This window comes from Drosophila novamexicana, unplaced genomic scaffold, assembly GCF_003285875.2.
Source record: "Drosophila novamexicana strain 15010-1031.04,08,12 unplaced genomic scaffold, DnovRS2.1 tig00000009-arrow-pilon, whole genome shotgun sequence".
Lineage (NCBI taxonomy): Eukaryota > Metazoa > Arthropoda > Insecta > Diptera > Drosophilidae > Drosophila > Drosophila novamexicana.
Genome location: NW_020824766.1, coordinates 3,602,720 through 3,622,653, shown reverse-complemented (window position 1 = coordinate 3,622,653; position 19,934 = coordinate 3,602,720). Strand labels below are relative to the sequence as shown.

General features: G+C 46.4%; 7 protein-coding genes across 8 annotated transcripts; 4 read left to right on the top strand and 3 right to left on the bottom strand.

Annotated features, from left to right (window-relative positions):
• Positions 1 to 2,231: 2,231 nt before the first annotated feature.
• Positions 2,232 to 5,842, top strand: LOC115769004 (protein O-mannosyltransferase 1; the record flags this gene model as incomplete). The annotated part of the gene is made up of 4 exons (XM_030713717.1): positions 2,232 to 2,827; positions 2,904 to 3,466; positions 4,171 to 4,947; positions 5,016 to 5,842. Coding segments are annotated over 4 exons (2,670 nt in total), but the record flags the coding sequence as incomplete, so codon positions are not given.
• A 446-nt stretch (positions 5,843 to 6,288) lies between these two features.
• On the top strand, positions 6,289 to 8,071 carry LOC115769555 (EF-hand domain-containing family member B). Its single transcript, XM_030714408.1, has 3 exons — positions 6,289 to 6,882; positions 6,944 to 7,120; positions 7,185 to 8,071. Exons 1-3 carry the CDS (start codon positions 6,365 to 6,367, stop codon positions 7,981 to 7,983), a joined length of 1,494 nt encoding a protein of 497 aa, XP_030570268.1. The 5' UTR covers positions 6,289 to 6,364; the 3' UTR covers positions 7,984 to 8,071.
• Positions 8,072 to 8,475: 404 nt separating this feature from the next.
• LOC115767206 (serine protease 1-like) lies at positions 8,476 to 9,477 on the bottom strand. Its single transcript, XM_030711402.1, has one exon. It carries the CDS (start codon positions 9,312 to 9,314, stop codon positions 8,547 to 8,549), a length of 768 nt encoding a protein of 255 aa, XP_030567262.1. The 5' UTR covers positions 9,315 to 9,477; the 3' UTR covers positions 8,476 to 8,546.
• A 91-nt stretch (positions 9,478 to 9,568) lies between these two features.
• Positions 9,569 to 10,228, bottom strand: LOC115767224 (mitochondrial import inner membrane translocase subunit TIM14). 2 transcript variants are annotated; one of them, XM_030711424.1, is made up of 3 exons: positions 10,183 to 10,228; positions 9,816 to 10,055; positions 9,569 to 9,754 (listed from the first exon to the last, which is right to left on the bottom strand). In XM_030711424.1, exons 1-3 carry the CDS (start codon positions 10,183 to 10,185, stop codon positions 9,641 to 9,643), a joined length of 357 nt encoding a protein of 118 aa, XP_030567284.1. In that variant the 5' UTR covers positions 10,186 to 10,228; the 3' UTR covers positions 9,569 to 9,640. The 2 variants fall into 2 exon arrangements, with proteins under 2 accessions (XP_030567284.1, XP_030567292.1); XM_030711432.1 differs by lacking the exon at positions 10,183 to 10,228 and having other exon boundaries at positions 9,816 to 10,167.
• Positions 10,229 to 10,231: 3 nt separating this feature from the next.
• Positions 10,232 to 11,252, top strand: LOC115767215. Its single transcript, XM_030711414.1, has 3 exons — positions 10,232 to 10,611; positions 10,671 to 10,798; positions 10,859 to 11,252. The coding sequence occupies exons 1-3, from the start codon at positions 10,400 to 10,402 to the stop codon at positions 11,212 to 11,214; spliced, it is 696 nt and encodes a 231-aa protein (XP_030567274.1). The 5' UTR covers positions 10,232 to 10,399; the 3' UTR covers positions 11,215 to 11,252.
• On the bottom strand, positions 11,170 to 12,856 carry LOC115767196 (protein ALP1-like). Its single transcript, XM_030711390.1, has 4 exons — positions 12,495 to 12,856; positions 12,029 to 12,428; positions 11,863 to 11,965; positions 11,170 to 11,796 (listed from the first exon to the last, which is right to left on the bottom strand). Exons 1-4 carry the CDS (start codon positions 12,651 to 12,653, stop codon positions 11,241 to 11,243), a joined length of 1,218 nt encoding a protein of 405 aa, XP_030567250.1. The 5' UTR covers positions 12,654 to 12,856; the 3' UTR covers positions 11,170 to 11,240.
• Positions 12,857 to 16,290: 3,434 nt separating this feature from the next.
• LOC115767309 (MOB kinase activator-like 2) lies at positions 16,291 to 19,405 on the top strand. The gene is made up of 2 exons (XM_030711552.1): positions 16,291 to 16,612; positions 19,376 to 19,405. The coding sequence occupies exons 1-2, from the start codon at positions 16,302 to 16,304 to the stop codon at positions 19,377 to 19,379; spliced, it is 315 nt and encodes a 104-aa protein (XP_030567412.1). The 5' UTR covers positions 16,291 to 16,301; the 3' UTR covers positions 19,380 to 19,405.
• The last annotated feature ends 529 nt before the right edge of the window (positions 19,406 to 19,934 follow it).

Here is a 19,934-nt window from a genome sequence, read left to right as displayed (position 1 = left end):
CAGTTAAGCAGCAGCAAGGTGGGCCGAGGGGGGGGGTGTGGGGGAGTTGGGGTTACGGACACGTAACCATTAACCAAAAACGGTGGCTAAAGAGGCGAACGTCCTCGACCTAGTTCAATGTCAATGTCATTGTGCCACATTATCGCCGTTGCCAGCGTCGTTGGCGACGGCGACGGCGACGGCGACGTCGTCCTTTGGCAGGCTTGGCCTTGGCTGGAGTGAAACGAGCGCACGAGTCGAGGCCACGGCCACGGCCACGAACATTGCCCAAAGTGGCACACGGCAGGACCCACACCCACCCACACCCACACCCACACCCACACCCACTTCCCACTTCCAGACCCCGACTCCTGTCAGAGAAAATGAGGCCCAGGCAATGGCCACGATGCTGGCAACATTGCGTTGCATGCCAGGCGGTTGGCGGTTGGCGGCTGGTGGCGACAATATCCTTGCACTTGTGCGGCTCTGCGCCTGCCGCGCGAGGCTGGGGCACACACAGACACAGAGCCTGCAGCCAATGCGCCAACAGCAGCAGCAGCAGCAACAAGCTCAACTCGTTGCCTCCTTTTGGGCCGTGCTGCTGTTGTTGCAAGGATGCCGTGTTGCCCTCCACACACACACACGCGCACACACAGACCCCAATTGGCAGTCGCGTTGCACTCGGAGCTGCAGCTGTGGCATCCAGACACCCGCAATCGTCATCGCCAGACCTGAAAAGTGGGAGCACAGTCGACGCCTAAATGCTCCCGTTACCTCTGCCCAACAAATTCCAATTGCAGCACCAACTCTGCTTCTATTGTGCTATCTCTATCCACTAGCTGTCTCGCTCTCGCCCCCAGAGGCTGCACCATCATCAACAGACAAAGTCTCCAAAGAGTTTGAGTTCGAAGGTTCGTTAACGTTTCGTATCGAACATGTTCTCTCCATAAAAGGTCTCTCTTTCTCTCTTAGTGGTATGGTGTGAATGTGTGTATGTGCGTGTATTTGCCATTTGAAATCATAGCACGTCGACTAGGGCACATATGTATATGCAGTAGGGTGACTCACTGTCTAGTATGAACAAAAAAATACAGCAAGTGGCGTTAGGCTGAGTAAATTAATATTTTGCATGAGATTTATTATAAAATAAACAACATATAATTGCAGTTATACCTATTTTGAATAAATCCTACATTTAAGATTATCTTTACGATGTTATCTTCACAATAAAATAAGCAAATCCTATGAAGTAGACATTCGAATGGAACTAGCTTCTCTGAGTAGGATTTGGATTTAAATCCATTCAATTTATTCCAATAGTACTCCATAGGAGAAACTATGTATATACCACTTAACATGTGCCGCATTTAACAAATATTTTTCTAACAACTTGTCGCGTGCTACCTTGAAACCCGCTATGCCAAAAAGGTGTCTCAAAGTAACAGTTGTTTACATTTTCTGTTTTATTGACCATTGCAGTGCGCGTTGAACAGGCTAAAGGAGAAGCGAGCGGCTGTGAATCAGAAATGGGCTAAGAATCAAGCTGAGCAGCAGACGCAGTCAAAACACACACACACACGCACACTCAGGCACAGCAAACGGGTCGCATTCCAGCGCTGGCAGCGGCAGCAGCAACCACTGCGACTGCGCAGACACCTTGGCCGCTGTGTCAGTGCGCGTCGAGATCTTGAACGGGCGAGTCGGCGAATTGCGGAGAGTGGCCGAACATTGAGGCAAAGCAAAAAGTAGAATTTAAAAAAAAAAACAACTTAAGATATGCACACAGCAGAAATATATTTTTAGTGATCTTCTCTCGCTGCGTGCGTGCGTGCGTGTGCGTGTGTGTGTGTGTTGAACTTTCTTTAGCCGCTGGGCGCTTGAGCATGTTATTTGTGAACGGCAAACCAAAGACAACAAAGCAAACAACAACAAGTGGCCGCGCAGCGACGCAGGAAAGTGCAAAAGCGTCGCAAACAGCAAGTTTCTTGGCAGACGTGGCAAACATCAAATTCAAAAAAGTGTATGCGGAAATCAATTAGTGCCTGTATATATGTATGTATATATATTAACACGTATGTATGTATGTGTGCGCAACAACATATGAAAAGTGAAAGTACGAGCAACTTGGCTAATAACTAATAACAAAAGCAACCACAATATTCTCACGCTGCGAAACCATGTCCAGCCACAGCGTACAGCGACGCAAGACAACGCGCTCCAAGTCGAAACAGCAGCAGCAGCAGCAACAACAACAACAACAACAACAGCAAAATGTTGCGGAAAACCTCATCGAAAATCAAAACGCAAGCAACGAACAAAACGAAAGACTTCACTTTCGCAGCCGTTCAGCAACCTCAGTCGGTGCAGTAGCAGCAGCGACAGCGGCAGCGCCAGCGCCAGTCACTTGCAATTCAACTTCACCACTATGCTGTAATGGCATGCTGCCCACCACAGCCACCACCATGCTCAACTGTTGCCGCGATATTAACTGCCACCTGAATACCCCGCTGGCGCCACCATTGCGCGGCAGCGTTGAGCGCAGTCGACGCTCAGAGAGTCGGCAATCTTTTCTAGCATCAGGAACGCTTAAGCCGACGACGACAGCATCGTCTACGCCTACCTCTGCATCTAAGCAGTCGCGTTCCCGTTCACGTTCGCGTTCGCGTTCGGGTTCTTGTGATGTCGGCGGCAACTCGTGCAATATTGGGGATCCTCTCAGGCAGAGCCCAGACAGCGCTGCGGCAGCGAAATTAACCGTTAGCCTGCACATTGATCTCATCAGCTGGGGTCTCTTTCTGCTGGCGTTCTTAACGCGTTTCTATAAGCTGGCAACGCCGCCGCATGTTGTGTAAGTAATGGAAGAGAGATGCATTTGAATGTTGTTTCTCTGTTTCTAATCTTTACGTTTTCCAATTGTTACACAGCTTCGATGAGCTGCATTACGGCAAATATATATCGCACTATATGCGCAACATCTTCTTCTTCGATCAGCATCCGCCACTGGGCAAGCAGCTGATAGCTGGCCTTGTCAGCTTTGTCGGCTACGATGGCAACTACACATTTCCACGCATTGGCGCCACCTATGCGTCAAATGTGCCCGTCTTCTGGCTGCGCTTTGTGCCCGCACTTTGTGGAAGTCTGCTCGCACCAGCCGTCTACAAGCTGCTGTTGGAAGCGCAGCTGCGTCGCTGGGCAGCAGCGCTTGGCGGCCTGCTTGTCGTGTTGGACAATGCTCTCCTAACGCAGTCGCGTTTCATTCTCATGGAATCGATGCTGCTGCTGGCCAGCACCGTGGGCATTGCCTGTCTGCTGCGCTTCCAGCGCTGCTCGCTGGGCAGCCTCAACTGGCTAAGCAGCGGAGCGGCGGCTGCCCTTTTTCTTGCCTGCGCCGGCTGCGTCAAGTATGTTGGCTTCCTGGCGCTGGCCCTTGCCGGTTATTTGCTGTGTCGACATCTCTGGAAACTGCTCTACGATGCGACCTTGACAAGTGAGTAAAGAGAAATATGCATTTAAGAGAGGGAAACAGATATGAGCAGAGAGGAAGAGAGTATTTGACAGAGTCAGCGAAAGTTTAAGTGAAAAAGAAATCGATAGACTAACACAGAGGCACAACAGTTCAATTATGCAAAATTGGCAAAAGCGAGAGAGACAGAGAGAGACTTTTGACTATAAACACTTAGAAGGCATACAGAAATGAACAGAGAGAGTAAGTGCTTAGTAGAGAGAGAAAACGCAGAAACAAGGGAAAAGAGAGATACAGAGAGAATAGTCAGGCAGAAAGTAACAGAGATATAACAGATATCAGTAAGAGAAATCTATAACAGACATTAGTAACAGAGATCAATAACAGAGCTCAATAACAGAGCTCAATAACAGACATCAGTAACACAGATCAATAACAGAGATTAGGAACAGATATCAATAACAGAAATCAGTAACAGAGATCTGTAAGAGAGATCAATAACAGAGATCAGTAACAGAGATAAGTAACAGAGATCTGTAACAGAGATCTGTAACAGAGATCTGTAACAGAGATCAATAACAGAGATCAGTAATAGAATCTGTAAGAGAGATCAATAACTGAGATCAGTAACAGAGATAAGTAACAGAGATTAGTAACAGAGATCTGTAACAGAAATCTTAAACCTTGTATTGAATTTGTATTGAAAAACAGCTCCTTCCATTTTATAGATGGCCAACTATGGCTGCACGCACTGGGCAGACTGTTGCTGTTTGTCGGCATCCCGCTGGCCGTTTACCTGGGCGTCTTTTACGTGCACCTAAAGACGCTACATCGGGCGGGGCCACATGACACCATCATGACGAGTGCGTTTCAGGCCTCGCTGGACGGCGGCCTGGCGTCGATTACACGCGGCCAGCCGTTGGCTGTGGTGCACGGCTCGCAGATAACGCTGCGGCATACGCACGGACGCACCTGCTGGCTGCACTCGCATGCCGCCGTGTATCCGGTGAGGTACAAGGATCAGCGTGGCTCGTCGCACCAGCAGCAGGTGACATGCTACTCGTTCAAGGACGTGAACAACTGGTGGATTGTGAAGCGTCCGGAACGCGATGATCTGGTGGTGGGCGAGCAGCCCGATGCCATACGACATGGCGATGTCGTTCAGCTGGTGCACGGCATTACCAGCCGTGCGCTGAACTCGCACGACGTGGCGGCGCCCATGACGCCGCAATGCCAGGAGGTCAGCTGCTACATTGACTACGAGATCAAGATGGCCGGTGAGCTGCTGTGGCGCGTCGAGATACTCAACCGTCAGACCGAGGGCGATCGCTGGCATGCCATCAAGTCAGAGATACGGCTCATACACGAGACGACGGGCGCCGCGCTGCGCTTCAGTGGCCGCCAGTTGCCCAGCTGGGGCTTCAATCAGCACGAGGTGGTCGCTGATCGCGATCCAATGCATCAGGATGCCATCTGGAATGTGGAGGAGCATCGCTACACCAAGAGTAAGTGGCACAGCTGAAAGGAAGAAAGTACAAAATGTATGGTGCTAATAAAACATTTCCAATTATAGCTCAGGATCAGCGTGAGCGCGAGCGCCAACTGCTCTCCGCCGAGATGATTCCCACCAAACGGACCAAGCTCTCGTTCTGGGCCAAGCTGCTCGAGCTGCAGACGAAGATGTTCTGGCATGCCAAACAGGTGCAGAGCCACATGTACAGCTCCCAGCCGCACGAGTGGCCGCTGCTGGACAAGGGCATCGCCTACTGGCTGGACGACAGCTCCAGCGCCCAAATCTATCTGCTGGGCAATGTGCTCATCTGGTATATGGCCAGCGCGGGTCTGTTTATCTATGCCGCACTGCTAGTCTTTTATGCGCTGCGTCGCCGTCGCCTGTGCTTTGATGTCTCCGCCGGCGAATGGAGGCGCTTCCTCGGCGCCGGCGACACCTTCTTTGTCGGCTATTTGATGCACTATTTGCCCTACTTCTTTGTGGATCGTACGCTCTTTCTGCACAACTATCTGCCGGCGTTTGTCTTCAAGCTGCTGCTGCTCTGCTATGTGCTCGACCATGTTGACTATCTGCTGCGGAGCCACTGCAGCCGCCGTCGCAGCCGGGCATCTGTGCATCTGGTGCGCATCTATCGTCTGGCCCTGCTGCTCTGGCTGATTGCCGTCTGCGCGGTCTTCATCAAGTTCTTGCCATTGAGCTACGGCTCCAGAAAGATGTCCGCCAAGGAAATCATCGATTTGCGCTGGAAGGACACCTGGGACTTTATACTGCAAAAGAACTATGCATTGCAATGAGCCATCCACCTACCCGGCACCCCGCACCCCGCACCCGGCACCCTGCACCATGTACAATAAACCGTTATGATCCAGTTGAGGAGCTATTCGAACAGTTTGGCTGGTGCCAAGCCACGCATAAGTTATTTAAATTATGTTCTTAACTATCTGAATAGATAATAAAACTATTTATTTATTTATCCACATAGATTGATAGATTTCGGATTAGAATAAGATCGATAGATCGGCAACTAATCCAAAGCCGGAACCTGTCCGAATTGGAGATTGACACCCAGTATTACTGGGAAGTGCAAAAATAAGACAAAAGCTTTGCTTCGCAACATATTGATTAAGATTATCAGAGCGTCGGACCAACAAGCGGGCAGTCGGCGATTCAAACCCAGCAAGAATTCTCTACAATTTTTTATTTTCCGAGCAACGCCGGTTAATTTCTGCCAGCAGCCTATTCAGGCAATTAGGCATATGTTATATAGTATAGGGTATTTTGCCGTCGTTGAATGTTGTTGATATGCATTTAGCATAGCATTTGCAGTCATATTTCGAAAGTAGAAACTTAAACGGACTCCGAATAAATACGTTGATATATTTGCCCGCAGGAAATACAAGTTGAGAAACATGAACATAGGTAGATTCAAAGATCGCAATGCGGATATCCGTGCGGCAGGTGTGAGATCGGCTGTGGACGACGAGAACAGCGCCAGCAAGTGCATGACCATATCGCACATTGAGGAGGTGGCCGATCACCTGATACGGACGGATTGCAGGCGCAAGCAATTGAGGAATGCGGGTCTCTTGTGGCGGGAGTCGCCCTGCCTGCCGACGGTCAGTGTGCCGGAGCTGATGGCCATCGAGAAATCCAAATCGCGTTTCACCGTCTTCAAGGAGAAGTTCTCCGAGGAGATGTACCTGAAGCAGGCCAAATTGGGTGAGGTGAAGCCGACGGGCTCCAAGCCGGACAATGTCACCAATTTGAGTTGCACATTCGGACGCGAGACGCGATCCAAGGAGAGGCTCTACGATATGGTGCTGCCGCCAAAGCCGGCCGAGCAGGTGAATCGCGAATTTGCCAAGTTCCACGACAAATACGTGATCAGCCATAATCATTATTTTCCCTCGGAGCAGGTCAATCGCAAGTGCGACCATTCTTAACCCCTTCAATGTAGTCTTCGCTAATCTCGTCCTTTCCCATGGCAGCTACAAGCAGCCGTTCTGCAAGGATGCCACCTACGGAGCGGGCACCAGAGGCGATATCAGCGGCCAGCTGGTGAAGCGTTGCCTGCAGCAATGCGCCGGCCACGTCATCATCATCAGCAAGGAGCAGATGGACTTTATTGATCGCACCTTTCCGCGTCTGGGTAAAAAGTACAAAAAGTGAGTGCTCCCACGATCCCAGGATCCATTGGCAATTCACGCAGCCTTTTCCCTGCCCGGCCAGATACCCCTATTTGGTGCCATCCGACATGATCTATGGCACGCCCACTTATGTGCCGGACTGCGACTGCAAGATGCTCATCGAGGATATTTCGCCGTGCCAGAGCAATAAGCATCTGATCGAGGCGTTGGGCCATCTCAATATGTGGCGTCACAAGCTGCAGAAAAGCGCCGATTTCCATATGTTCGATCTGATCTCGGTGCTGGAGCACAGCGACAAGGAGCAGACACGTTTCCTGCCCCTGAAGAAGATCTTCGAGGTGATGCACAAGATGCATCTGTACATCGATATATACAAAATGCGCACCACGCTCTCCCACTTCAAAATGATCCTCGACGAGAACTGTCCCACGGAGCGTGTCAACTACGATGACTTCTGCCAATTGCTATCCATTCATAATCCATTGCCCACCACGGGCAACATATCGACCATGCCAGCGAATGTTTATAACAAGGATACCACCTATCGTCTGTTCTGCTCCGATCTCGGCAAGCAGCCGGTTGAGGCGCCAGCTATGCGCAAGCCGAGACCCAAGCAGCTGGATGATGACTCGACGCATGTTAAGGACCTGCTCACGCCGGATATATCCTTGCTATATGGACTGTCGCCCAGCGACTTTCAGCTGCTGCGTCCCAAGGAGCAGTTGGAGCTCATTTTCAAGGACATTGTCAGCACCGCGGACTTCGAAACGATTTGGCAGCAACTCATGCAGACACATCAGGAACAGAACGGTCTGGTCTCTGTGGTGCAGTTCCGTGAGGTTATGGACAACATGGAACCAGCCAGCCAGACGGCCAATTGAATTATTATTCAAAGCATTTAAATTCCAAGTACACCACGAATCTTCCAGTTGTTGCAACCGTTGACACGAATTGAAATAAAATTGTGAAATGCGCTAGATGCACTGCTTTCTTGATATATCGACTGCTTGCAACGATATTTATATCGATATATTCTAAGCACGACACCTGATTGTCAACATATCGCCGTTATATAACGGCAATAACCATTTCACAGTCGATAGGATTACAGGATTTGAAATTTGCTGCACTGCTTTGTTGATTTGTCGACAGCTTGCAACGATGTTTACATTAGCTAGCAAATATGTTTTCAATGCAACTATCGATATATTCTAAGCGCGACCCCGCATTGTCAATCTATCGACGTTCTTCAACTGCGATAACAATTTCACAATCGATAGGAGTGCAGGATTTGAAATTTGCTGCACTGCTTTGTTGATATATCGATATGTATATTAGCTGGAAAACATGTTTTCAATGCAACAATCGATATATATTTTGAGCACGTCAATTGATTGCCGATTTCGCAATCGATAGGATTACAGGATTTTAAATTTGTTGCTTTCTAGTAGTAGACACCGGAGATTTGGCGTATCCAGTCCAGGTGGTGAGTGATGCGCGTGAAACCAGCTGGCGCCACCGAGAGGCAGCTGTCCGCATCGCTGAAGGAGGTAATGCCCACCAGTTTGGGATCGTCGAGCGTTACCAACGGGCCGCCGGAGTCGCCATCGCAAATGGATCTGCCCTCGGGCGTGGCCACGCACAATACGCTCGCGGGCAGCGTGCCATAGCTGCGTGCGCACTCAGCATTGCTGATGATGCGCAAATCGATGCACTGCAGCCAGTCGGGCAGGGCGCTGCCATCGTAGGTGCTGCCCCAGCCACAGGTGACAGCCGGATGGCTCTCAAAGCTGACGCTGCGCTGCCCAAAGCCCGGCAGCAGCACCTTATTGACCAGCGACCAGAAGCCCACATATGGTGTGTGGATCAGGGCAATGTCGTTGCCAATGCTGTCCGGCCAATTGGGATGCTGCACAATATCCTCGTTGCCCACCACCAAATGGAACAGCGCCTGCGTGCGCCGAGTTGCGCCATAATAGATGCTCACCGAGTCTATGTGATCCGTGCAGTGCGCCGCCGTCAGCACCCATTTGTGGTCTATGATCGAGCCGCCGCACCACCTGGCCGCATGGCCCTCCCTCAGCAACAGGCCCACAATGTACGGAGCCTGGCCCACCGTGGCCGGATAGCCATTGGTTATAATATGATCCGGGCTAGCTGCGACCTCGAGCAATATGAGCAGAGCCCATAGCAGAATTAACCTGAGCTGCATTTTCGTCTCAAATAATTTAACTCGACAAGAAACCTGCCAATATATATATATATACACCCATATTCGTGGCTCGACCAAGCGATTAGGCTATATTTTATGCAAATATATTTATCTAGACTCTTAATGGTTTACTACATTAACCACTTTCCTGTAATGTCATTAAATCTATGGATTATATCGTCAGAATGCCGACGATTTAATACCCTTGCTGATTTACGATCATGCAAGAACACAATATTATGGGAAGCCGAGTGTACAATTGGGGATCGATAGTTATTTACGTCTTACAGCTATATACATATTTATTTACAAAGCTCTGAATATAATTATTTCGCGCTATCCAGAAAGTCTTTGGCCTCGTTGATTTTAGCCGCCAGATATGGTGATCCACCGCGATCGGGATGATTGAGCAGCATGATCTTCTTGTGCGCATCCTTGACCTGCACAATGGTAAGCAAATGGTGGGCATTAGTTTGAATGGAATGTATCTGAAGTGCTTACCTTTAGCTTGGAGGCGCTGGGACTGACGCCCAAGATGAGCGCCGCTTCGCGTTTGTTCATTTTGGGATCAAAGCCGCCTTTGTAGTATTTGGCATTGGCCATGCTCTCGGCATCGAACTTGGGCAAGTTCTTGAGGGCCTCGTTGAACTTTGACGTCATCTGCGGCATGCGGCGCAGCAGGTGTTTGCCAGCGAAGCCTACGGCCGCCACGCCGAGGCCGGCCAATATAATGGAGCTCGTCTTGTAGTAGTTCGTGATGGGATCACGTTTCATATGCATGGGCATTGCAATTAAATATGTAACGAATGACGGAATACAATTATTTCAGCAGTTTTAATTATAATTTTACACTGACATAATTTTGTACCATTTTATGTAATTGATGTAATTCTCGAAATCGAAACAGCTGTGACATAAATGTGAATGCTGCTTTTAATTGTGATCGACTTTTCGGAGCAAGCTATCGATGATACCTCAACTATCGCATAGAATAATCGATAGCGCTTGCTCTCATGCCAGCACATCCCTAATCAACTTTTGTTTTGATATTTTGTTGATTTTTGCGCTAAAAACTCGATCATCAAATGAGTAAAGAGCGTAAGCCATCCATTTTTTGGAGAAACACGCACGAAGAAATACTATTTAGGCTGTGGCATCAACATCTCGATGAGCTGAGAACCAAACGCCCAACCAAGCAAGTATATCAGGTAATTGCCGAGAAACTCATTGATGCCGGCTTTCAACTAGGATGGAAAGACGTCCGCACGAAAGTCGATAACCTGACCAGAAAATATAAGTAAATAGTGTTGATTTCGCCTTAGCTATACGCTTTTCTAAATGTCATCTTAAAAACAGAGAGGAGCTCAAAAAATTGCGCTCAACGGGCGAGCCCTCAAACTGGAAAAACTTCGAGCACATTCACAAAATTCTGGGAGAAGCCAAGTGCGACGAGAAGTTGTCCAACGAGCTGGAGCAGAGTTCTGGTCTGTTGATAAATGTACATTTAAGTGAATCGAAGTAAATATCCATTGCCCATTTGACAGACATGATTTTGACCAAGGAAGAACACTTTGACTTCGAGGATTTGCCATTTAGTACCTGTTCCGGCGACGAGATCCTAGTTGAGCAGCGCTTGGAGAACCTGGACTTCGGAGAGCCAAAGTTCTGTTCAGAAACAGCTGAATATGTTACCGACGAAAGTCCTGCACCCAAAAAACGTAAACTCAACAAATCGAGCCAGTTGACGCCGTACGAGGCGGCAATGTTGGACATAGAAAGGGATCGCTCGGATCGACTGGAGCGCATTGCCATGTGCCGGCTGCAGGTGATGAAGCGCATGGCAGCGGAAAATGCTGCTTTTCATAGTAAAATCCTGTCCTTGATGAAGAGTAAAAAGTGAATAGGTATAAATGTAATTTAGCTAGCTTATAATAAATGTTTGTTGATATTAATTGTGCTCAGGAATTGGCCAATGCCTTGTCTAATGTGCTCGGCTTCTACGTCCGTCTGCTGCACAGCATCGCCCATCGCCACGGGCTGTATCCTTTCCGTTCTCGATTCGTTAAGCCAGCTATCTAAGATCCTGCTCTTGTTGCAGTTCAGAAAGTTGTGCAATATGCAACAGCATAATATAATGTCAAAGGGTTTGCTATGGTTATCCAAGCACTCGGATATTCGGCAAAATCGCGCCTTCAACTGGCGCAAACCCTCATCCACAACTCGTCGACACTCGTCCAGTTGGTTATTGAACAACTTTTGTTGCTCCCCTTGCGGATTGGCATAGGGCGTCAGTAGCGTTGTGGAACATTGAAATGCCGAGTCGCCGAGCAGCATCACGGGCACCTTCACGCCCGCAATTAGCTTTGAATTCGATTTGAACAATGTGGAAGCATTTACAATTCTCTTTAAGGAGGACTCCTCGTAGACCTCATCGTTTTGCCGGCCACCTGGACTATTATAGTTGACATAAAGAAATCTGCAACTGAAAAGATGGAGCAGGCTATCAATAAAGATCAGTTTGATGCAACAACTCAATTCAGCTGCTCACCGATGATCGACAAGCGCGAATAGTATCCTGGAATACCAATCTTGTGTGTTATAGTATTCAGCTAAGTTTCCTGGCACGTTATTAACCTCTATGTGGCAGCTGCCTGCAGCAAGTATAAGGAAAAATTTGAAAACCGAGTAGTTAATAATTGTATTGAGGTGCTTACCAAGTGCACCAAAACACTGAGGCAAGCCCCTGGCCTCAAAGCCTCGAACGCACTCCTCCAGCTGGCTTTGGGTGAGGAACTCCTTTGGCAAATATTCCGGGGCCAGGACACGCTGGACCTCCTGGCAAAAGTCGTTAAGGATTTTGCCCACCATTGAGGGGGACACGCTGAACAGGTCGCCCACCGTGCTGTACTCCGCCGTAGAGCCGAGCGTATACAATGCAATGGCAATGCGCTTATCAATTGGAATTGCCTTCCGGAACGAGGTATCGCTCTTTTTTATGCCCAGCAGCCTTTTGACCAGAACGTGAAAGTATTGTTTTTCCATGCGAAAGAGATTTATGAAATGTTCCTCCGAGGAAGCCGGCACCTCTGACTCCCAAAATGCGCCAGTACGTTGCTGAAATACGTAAATATGCTTGATTATGATATATTCATTTATATTACTTCATATTTTTGTACGCACAAATGTCCATTCGCGCGGCGCTTTACGTTTTTTTCGCCTGCGCTCAAAGGTCAAGCGAAATTCTTCCACCGTTTGCTCAAACTCCTCTTCCCAGTCCATCAAGTTGAGCAAATTGTATTCGTTTTGTTCGCAGAGCATTAACAGCTTGGCGGGATCCATTTTATAAACAAATTTTAAACACAAATCGAAATACTAACATCAGCTGTTCGACTCTGGGCGAATGGCAAAAACTTGTGGCAGTCAGCTGTGCTCTTGAAGCTAGGGCTGCAACAACTACTCAACTGTTGTGTAATAGTTGCTCAACAGTAATAAGCTAGGCATTTTTATGTGCATAAATATTCCATTTGTGCAGTGATACACAAGCAAAACTGTTCCGATAGGCTCAATTGACTATATATTCTAATGCTTTGTAAGGCAGCAAAGCAAAATCACTGCGCACAGCACATGCGATATTTGCCGTGACTATCGAAAGCGCGAACATATATCGATTTCTTATTGATATCGTTCGCAACGTATCGGGCTCACACAAAACAAGTTGAAGAAGAAGCGTGAAAATTTGATGTGCAAAGTTTTAAACGAAATTTTTATATTATTGATTTACAGTGGTAAAAGTGTCAATTGATTTGCTAGGTAATAAAACTTGTGTGCCGCTGCCGTTGGTGTGTTGCTGCTGTTGTTGGCCCAGCCGCTGGCAGAATAACTAAAACTTAATTTGGCTAAAGGCACCAGCACTCGGGGATCAGCAGCCGTCAAACTGGAGCGTATTCCGGAGTATTTGCGCGACACGGTCGACTGGTTGATGGGGTAAGTGCAAGCATAATCAGCTGCAGCAGCCAGCACATACAATATGAGCTATGATTTTTATAAATAGTATGCAGCAGCCTGCCCCAAAGACACGATAACAGCGACAACGCGACGTAATGTCGCCTCGTCGTTGTCGTCTCGTCGCATTGTCGCCTCGTCGCCCCGTCTTGTGGTGGTGTCTTTTGTGTCCTCTGAGTTTTGCTTCGTCGCCATTTGGCATTTCGCCAATTGGCCTCGTTTCTCATCTCTCTTCTTTTTGTTGTTTTTTTTTTTTTTTTTTTGCCGTCAAAAGCAATGTTTGTTGTTGTTGTTGTTGTTCTTTCGTCTGGCCAACCAAACGCCTGACGTAGACGCCGCTGCCGCCGCCATCGCAGAAGGAGTTCCATTTACTGCTATTTTGTTGTTGTTGTTGTTCGTCTTCTTCTTCTTATCATTGTGGTGTTTGTTATCGTTGCGCTGCAAAATCAATAAAGGGCCAATATTTTGTTTTTATCGATTTCTCAAATGTAACGGCAAGTGTTTTGATTTTTATGTACTCGCACACACACACACGCACGCAAGCATAAACACAAACACGCACAGACATGCACACGCATGCATTCATGCTCACCCATACAAACGCATACATACATATATACATATGTATTTATTTATGCAGTTTGCTTCCTCGTGTCCATTCATCAAGGCCACGCTGCATTTCCAAATGCGTTTATTTATCTTCATTCTCGCTTCACACACTCGTTCGTTCGCTCACACTTTGCCCCCACACCCCTCCCGCAGCACGTCTTCCATTGTTCTTCTGCATCATCTGTTGTTTATGTTTCTACGCATTTCTGTTGTTGCAACGGCCACTGCAGCGCGATAAGCGAAACCGGTTTAATGAACTTGCCAATATCAAATGTAAAGCAAACACATGGCAACAACAATAACAAACAGTTTCATAGATCACACACATGCACTTACACACGTATACATACATACATGCATACACACATAGATTTATATATATGTATAACGGTTTGTCACCCGCTTACTTTTTGCTGATCAACGCACGAAACCGTTAAAGCTGAGATGCTGAAGTTCTTGCTGTGATTACGTAATGGAATCCAAATCCATGCTAAGGTTGGGTTGTCGGAAATCCCAACCATAAGTGCGGGAAAACTCGCGATTAAATGTTGCATGCAACATTTTTGCTTTCCATCGGATTCGACTTAAGCTCGTTTTCACTCATTTTCATTTGAAAGCTGTTTCATGCTTTTCGGCAAATCCACCCCTCCTTGCTCTGGATATCGAGTTCGTTCGATGAGCTTTAGACAAATTTCAAAAGGCCTACATAAGAACTTGTTTCAGCGATTTTGGCAATTTCATCCGTGAAAAATGGGTGAAAAACTATTTGAAAATCCTTTTTTGATTTTATGATCGGTTTGAAACTCCTTTTTAAGGATCTTCACCTTATCCGATGGATCAGATCTTCCAAACCTGAAAAACGGCCTCGCTTGGAATGATTCCAATAATTTATTGCATTTACTTGAATGAATATATAAAAGTGAATAAAGAAAAATCTCGTAATTATATAGAGTAATCACGATCTTAGATATTTGTCGCAGGTGAATTTGTCATTTCTAGCATTGCCCTTAGCTCCATACAATGTGATCAGCCTGTATTGTGTTTTCTATTCTCTAAATGGAAAACTAACTGACTGACTAACTGTAAGAGCTAGCTAGACGCAGGTGCAGGCTAGGACAGAAACTTGGGAAATCCACACGCAAATGTGGAAAAATCGTGAAAAACTTTTGTATCAAACTTTGCTGCTTACCATCCAATCGGCCCAAAAGTTATTTTTAAAATTATTTGTTGGAATTCATTCGAGGGGTGTTTTACACTTTCCTGCAAATGTATTCCTCCTCGGCATAAATGCGGGATCAAAGATTTTGTGGGCGAAGTTTCACACTTTTTGAGAATCTAGGCATCCTCGGTGAAAATGCGATTCAAAGTTTTTTTTTTGGCGAAGTTTTAAGTTTTGTCCGATTTTATTCAAACGTTTTTTTTTTAATTCTTACATAAGAATGATTGGAAATTTTTAAAATTCCACCCGCAAACGGCAAAAAGTTGTGTAGGATAGTGTTTACTTTTTCCTTCGTTCAGCTTCAAATTCATTTTCAAATATCTTTGTGACAATTAATTTGAGACGTGTTTCACACTTTTCGAAAAATGCATGCCTTTTGTATGAAAAATGTGGTTCAAAGATTAAAAGAATGAAAATAGATTTTTCGGCTTTAAGATTCTCAAAGATTTTCCAACTTTTGGCTCTTCATTCAATTTTCCACGAGCTTGAACTAGGTGAAAAAGATATGTAGATATAAACTTGCTACGGACAAGGCCGGGTAATATTACGGCAAATTTATATTCATTTCTGCATAATTGATAGATTCAAGGAAGATTCTGCTTCACAGATCTGTCAATAATAAGATACAAGTTTTCCAAAATTGAAGAACTGGAGAAACCAAATTTGGCTATTTTGAATCTCAAAAGGGAAACGCAGGGAATGCAGCTTAGAACCCAAGTGTTTGTAGTCTAGTGTTAATGTGACATCTGAGGCGGAATTGCAATTAGCTGCGATTATATATACCATATATAAGGCCGGGGAAATAGATGGATGGAAAGGCGTTGGGGGCGTCGAGGGGGCGGACCAGTCGCGACCTTGAGGCACACTTAGCACAACTCTAATTGAATTAGACAGTGCCCCGGGCGTAAGAAAGAGAAAAAGAGAGAGAGAGAGAGAGAGAGAGAGAGCGCGAGTGAGACAGATAATTTTCGCAACTCTTCACGTCCGGAATTGATTGACAGCGTTGACAAATCACAGGGCAAAATCAATGCCCAAAGGGGGGTACGGGTCGGGTCGGGTCGGCTTGGCTTTTCAGTAGATTGTTGTTCTTTGGCTCCGGAGGCCTCCGTTATGGAGGCCCGGCGCAGTTGTCGTTGGGGCCGCACACGCGTCTGGTCATGAACTGGGCCATCTCGAATCTGACGGGCGGCAATCGGGTGAGCCGTGCCATACTCGTGCGCTACTCCTCGGTGCCGCTGGCCGAGGATGGTGTCTCGACGCCTGCTGCTGCAGCCACGCCCCGCGCCTCTGCCAGTGCGCATTCGTCGCTGTCCTCGACATTTGCGGCCACGTTCCTGCACTCCTCGTCCTCGCGTCATCTCAACAACAACAACAATAACAACAACAATGGAGGCACTTGCGCTGCAGGTGCCACGCCTCAGCTCTCGCTGCCCCTCGATGTGGAGGAAACGGTCACTTGCTTTTGTCGGTAAGCCCCGGGCGCAAGGGTAAGGGGAAGGGCACGAACGAAGCCCTCTAAAAGCTCCAGAGTTTGTGAAAGTTAATTTTAGCAGTTTAGCAAATATTTTTGCTTGTCTTAACTGTGATTCGTCATAAGGTTTTACACTCATAGAAGAACTTGATTTTTGACCAAGTGTTTCTTATCAGATTCCAGCTTGCACAGTCATAATATTAAACGCTCTTCTATGCGATTTTCAGCAGCGAAAATCAACAATTTCTATCTGTCCCACAATATTCTATTCACTTTACTTACTTTCTTCGCTTTGTGTCTCTTTTTTTTCTGCTTCTCTATGTTTATTTAAGTCTCTTTCACTCACACACTCTCTCGCTCTCCCCCTCTCTCACCCCTTTTTATTTCCATCTTTTATGCGATTTTGATAAATTTAAATCGATTTAGCCTTTTTTATAATTTTTCATTATTATTTTGCTGCTTTGATACACATATATATATACACCATTTGGCCAAGCTACAGGGTATTTGACAGTGTGCACCTTCGATTGGAGCCCTTTTGTTTCCTCCAATTGGATAGCACATACAACAAGAACAAATTATTGTCGGGGCAGGGGCTGCGTGTAAGAGCGAGAAGGCTGCAATTGTCGCACTCTTCTGTTTACTCATTCGCATGCAAAAACAGCTGATAATTATTTCGGCTGCTGCCCATTAGCTTTGCTGTTGTTATTGTTTTTTTTTTCTTTTTTTTTGTTTGTTTCCTTCTTATTACCGTTTTACGGGAATTGCAAAATTCGTTTGTCCTGCCTTACTGCGTATTTACCGCAGTCCCCTAACACCCCCCCCCCCCCCCCCCCCCCTCTCCTCACTCTCTGATCGCCCACTGTTTGCTTTATAGGGTTTCCATTCGCAAAGAAACCCCGCAGTGGCCAACTGTCTAGCTGCTGGCTGGCTTTTTAGGGGGGGGGGGGGGGGGGGGGGGTCGGGTCGGTAATGGATAGGGGGAGGGAGGGTCAATGCTGGTTCACACCTACGACGCATTTAAACAGCGCTCGCAGTGTCACGCCCCCTTTTGGCTAACGGCGCGACACAGGCATAAATCACACAGCGCCTTGCCACAAATATGTGTGTGTGTGTGTGTGCGTGTATGTGCGTGTGTGTCTGTTTATGCTTGTGGCGCCTCATAAAATTCATAGTTTTGCTCTTTTATTCCATTTTTTTTGCGCACTTCCAAATTTGATGGCTACATCTGACGTCATTTGTAGTGCGCATGACCCAAAGCAGTTGTTGCTGTTGTTGTTGTTGTTTGTGTGGTGGCGTGACCGACTAAACGGAACTCCCGTCGCTGCCGCAGCGCTGCCACACCGCAAGCTAAGAAAAACACATGCCAGATTAGTAAAAAGCAACAAATAAACAAGCCGCAAAAACAAAACACAACTCACACCAATACACACAAAGCACAGATCGAGTGAGCGAGCGAGCGAGAGAGAGGGAGAGTGGGAGAGTGCTGTTCATTTTACTTATGTTGTTGTTGTTGTTGTTATTGTCAGCAGCCCCAGCAGGAAATAAACGCTTTGCCTCTCTCTCACGCTCAATGCAATTTAATTTAGGCTGTATTACTTTCTTAATGAGATATTTACATACACACAGACATATTTAAATATTGTTGTCGATAAAAACTAGACTAAGGAAATTTACATTGAAAAGCAATTAGAAAATAATCGAAATGGCACGTGTAAGTGTTTTGTAGCTCAAATTAAACAACAACAACAAGCAAGCTGTTGATTATCCGGGGCATAATATTTTTTTTTAAACGTATAAGCAATAAATATGTACATAGGTGCTCTTTCCTTTTTGTTAAGAGCGTCTTAGACCCAGTGACTGCGTATGTTGGAAACTGGGAGGGAGAGCGAAAGGGATATCCATACATATGTATGTATGTATGTATTTAGATAGATCGTGCGCCGTTTGATTGCTGGCTGTCTGCAGTCGACTGCAACGAGGCTGCAACAGTCGCTGCAATAAATAATGAGCGCAAAGCAATTCGAATAATGGCGAATTGCCTGCTCAGTCGACAAAGCAGCCGGCGTCGCGGTCGACGTCGTCGTTTGCTTGATGAAACCGCTAGAAAGCAGCCAAGCAGCGCCGTTGCAGTGCACAAATACATGTGTGCATACATATGCGTGTGTTCAAAGAGTAGCCAAAAAAAAAACACTTGAAGTGCAAATGAACTTACGGACGGGTCGGCTCGACTGCAGGGTGCACAGCAGTTGCGATGCGGGCGGTCACAGGTGTTTACTGTCCAGCAGGAGAAAGAAAGAGAGCGAGACACAACGAAAAGATCGTAACGAATTACCCAATGAACAAGCATGCTCTTTCTCTCTCTCTCTCTCTTTGGCTCGCCCAACTAGCGACTGCACCTGGACTCTTGTTGTTTTTGTTATTGTTCCTGTATTTGTCTTGAATGACGGCGCGTCTTTCTTTTTGATTTTGGCATTTGATTCCATGGAAGTCGTGATCCAAATGCAGTTCCTGTGTTATTTTGTTTGTTCTTTGTGCCCTGTTCTCTGTTCTCTCCTTATCAATGACACACACAAAGCGTGTGATAATTACACACAAAGGTATGGGAGGGTGCTAATGACATTACAAAGGTTTTACGTAAAGTTATATGCGGGTCAGGAACCTTGTTGAGTCCTGCTTTGGTAACTGATAATAGCATAATTAATGCTCTTATTCAATACTAAAACTAATATAAATATTTGTATTTCTCTTTTCTTACAGGTAAGTGCTTCTGTGAGTGCAACTCAAATGTTTACAAAGGTAAATTAAGATCAAAGAATTGAATCTGAATAAAGAATAGATATGAGAATATTTGGAATACAAGCATTTCTAAGTTAGCTTCGCAATTTCAAAATCTTTTATATAAGTTTACGGTATATGTAGTAAAAAGGTATTAATACCCTTTTGAAAAAAGGTACTAAATTCTACTACTTATTACATTGCCCGTGAAGCGGTCTAGTAGTCTGGCAACGCTGTTTGCTGTCAGCTGCTAAGAGAGCGAGCTAGTGTATCGCAAAAATTACAATTATCTGTGTGTATAGACGGCTCAGCTGATGCGACGCCACGCAGCGCAGCAAGAGAGTAAGTCGTAAGGAGAGCGAATGAGAGAGAGAGAGAGAGAGAGAGTCAAACAAGTGGTTGTGTGTCATGTATGTGTATACACGCATATGTTCTGGTCATGATGGACTGCCGCATTTGTATGCAAAGCACACAATGAAACATTTACTGCTCGCTCTCACTGGCTCTCTGAGAAAACCAGTTAACACTATACATATATGTG

Bases quoted from the DNA above. Each gene is read 5' to 3' on its own strand.
- LOC115767224 (XM_030711432.1), bottom strand. From the start codon at position 10,100: ATGCCCATGCATATGAAACGTGATCCCATCACGAACTACTACAAGACG. The intron at 9,755-9,815 runs GTAAGCACTTCA...ACCATTGTGCAG, and splicing joins CCAGCGCCTCCAAGCTAAAG to GTCAAGGATGCGCACAAGAA.
- LOC115767206 (XM_030711402.1), bottom strand. From the start codon at position 9,314: ATGCAGCTCAGGTTAATTCTGCTATGGGCTCTGCTCATATTGCTCGAG.
- LOC115769555 (XM_030714408.1), top strand. From the start codon at position 6,365: ATGAACATAGGTAGATTCAAAGATCGCAATGCGGATATCCGTGCGGCA. The intron at 6,883-6,943 runs GTGCGACCATTC...TTCCCATGGCAG, and splicing joins TCGGAGCAGGTCAATCGCAA to CTACAAGCAGCCGTTCTGCA. The intron at 7,121-7,184 runs GTGAGTGCTCCC...CTGCCCGGCCAG, and splicing joins CTGGGTAAAAAGTACAAAAA to ATACCCCTATTTGGTGCCAT.
- LOC115767196 (XM_030711390.1), bottom strand. From the start codon at position 12,653: ATGGATCCCGCCAAGCTGTTAATGCTCTGCGAACAAAACGAATACAAT. The intron at 12,429-12,494 runs GTGCGTACAAAA...TACGTATTTCAG, and splicing joins CGCCGCGCGAATGGACATTT to CAACGTACTGGCGCATTTTG. The intron at 11,966-12,028 runs GTAAGCACCTCA...TACTTGCTGCAG, and splicing joins TCAGTGTTTTGGTGCACTTG to GCAGCTGCCACATAGAGGTT.
- LOC115767309 (XM_030711552.1), top strand. From the start codon at position 16,302: ATGAACTGGGCCATCTCGAATCTGACGGGCGGCAATCGGGTGAGCCGT.
- LOC115767215 (XM_030711414.1), top strand. From the start codon at position 10,400: ATGAGTAAAGAGCGTAAGCCATCCATTTTTTGGAGAAACACGCACGAA. The intron at 10,612-10,670 runs GTAAATAGTGTT...TCTTAAAAACAG, and splicing joins AACCTGACCAGAAAATATAA to AGAGGAGCTCAAAAAATTGC. The intron at 10,799-10,858 runs GTCTGTTGATAA...CCCATTTGACAG, and splicing joins CGAGCTGGAGCAGAGTTCTG to ACATGATTTTGACCAAGGAA.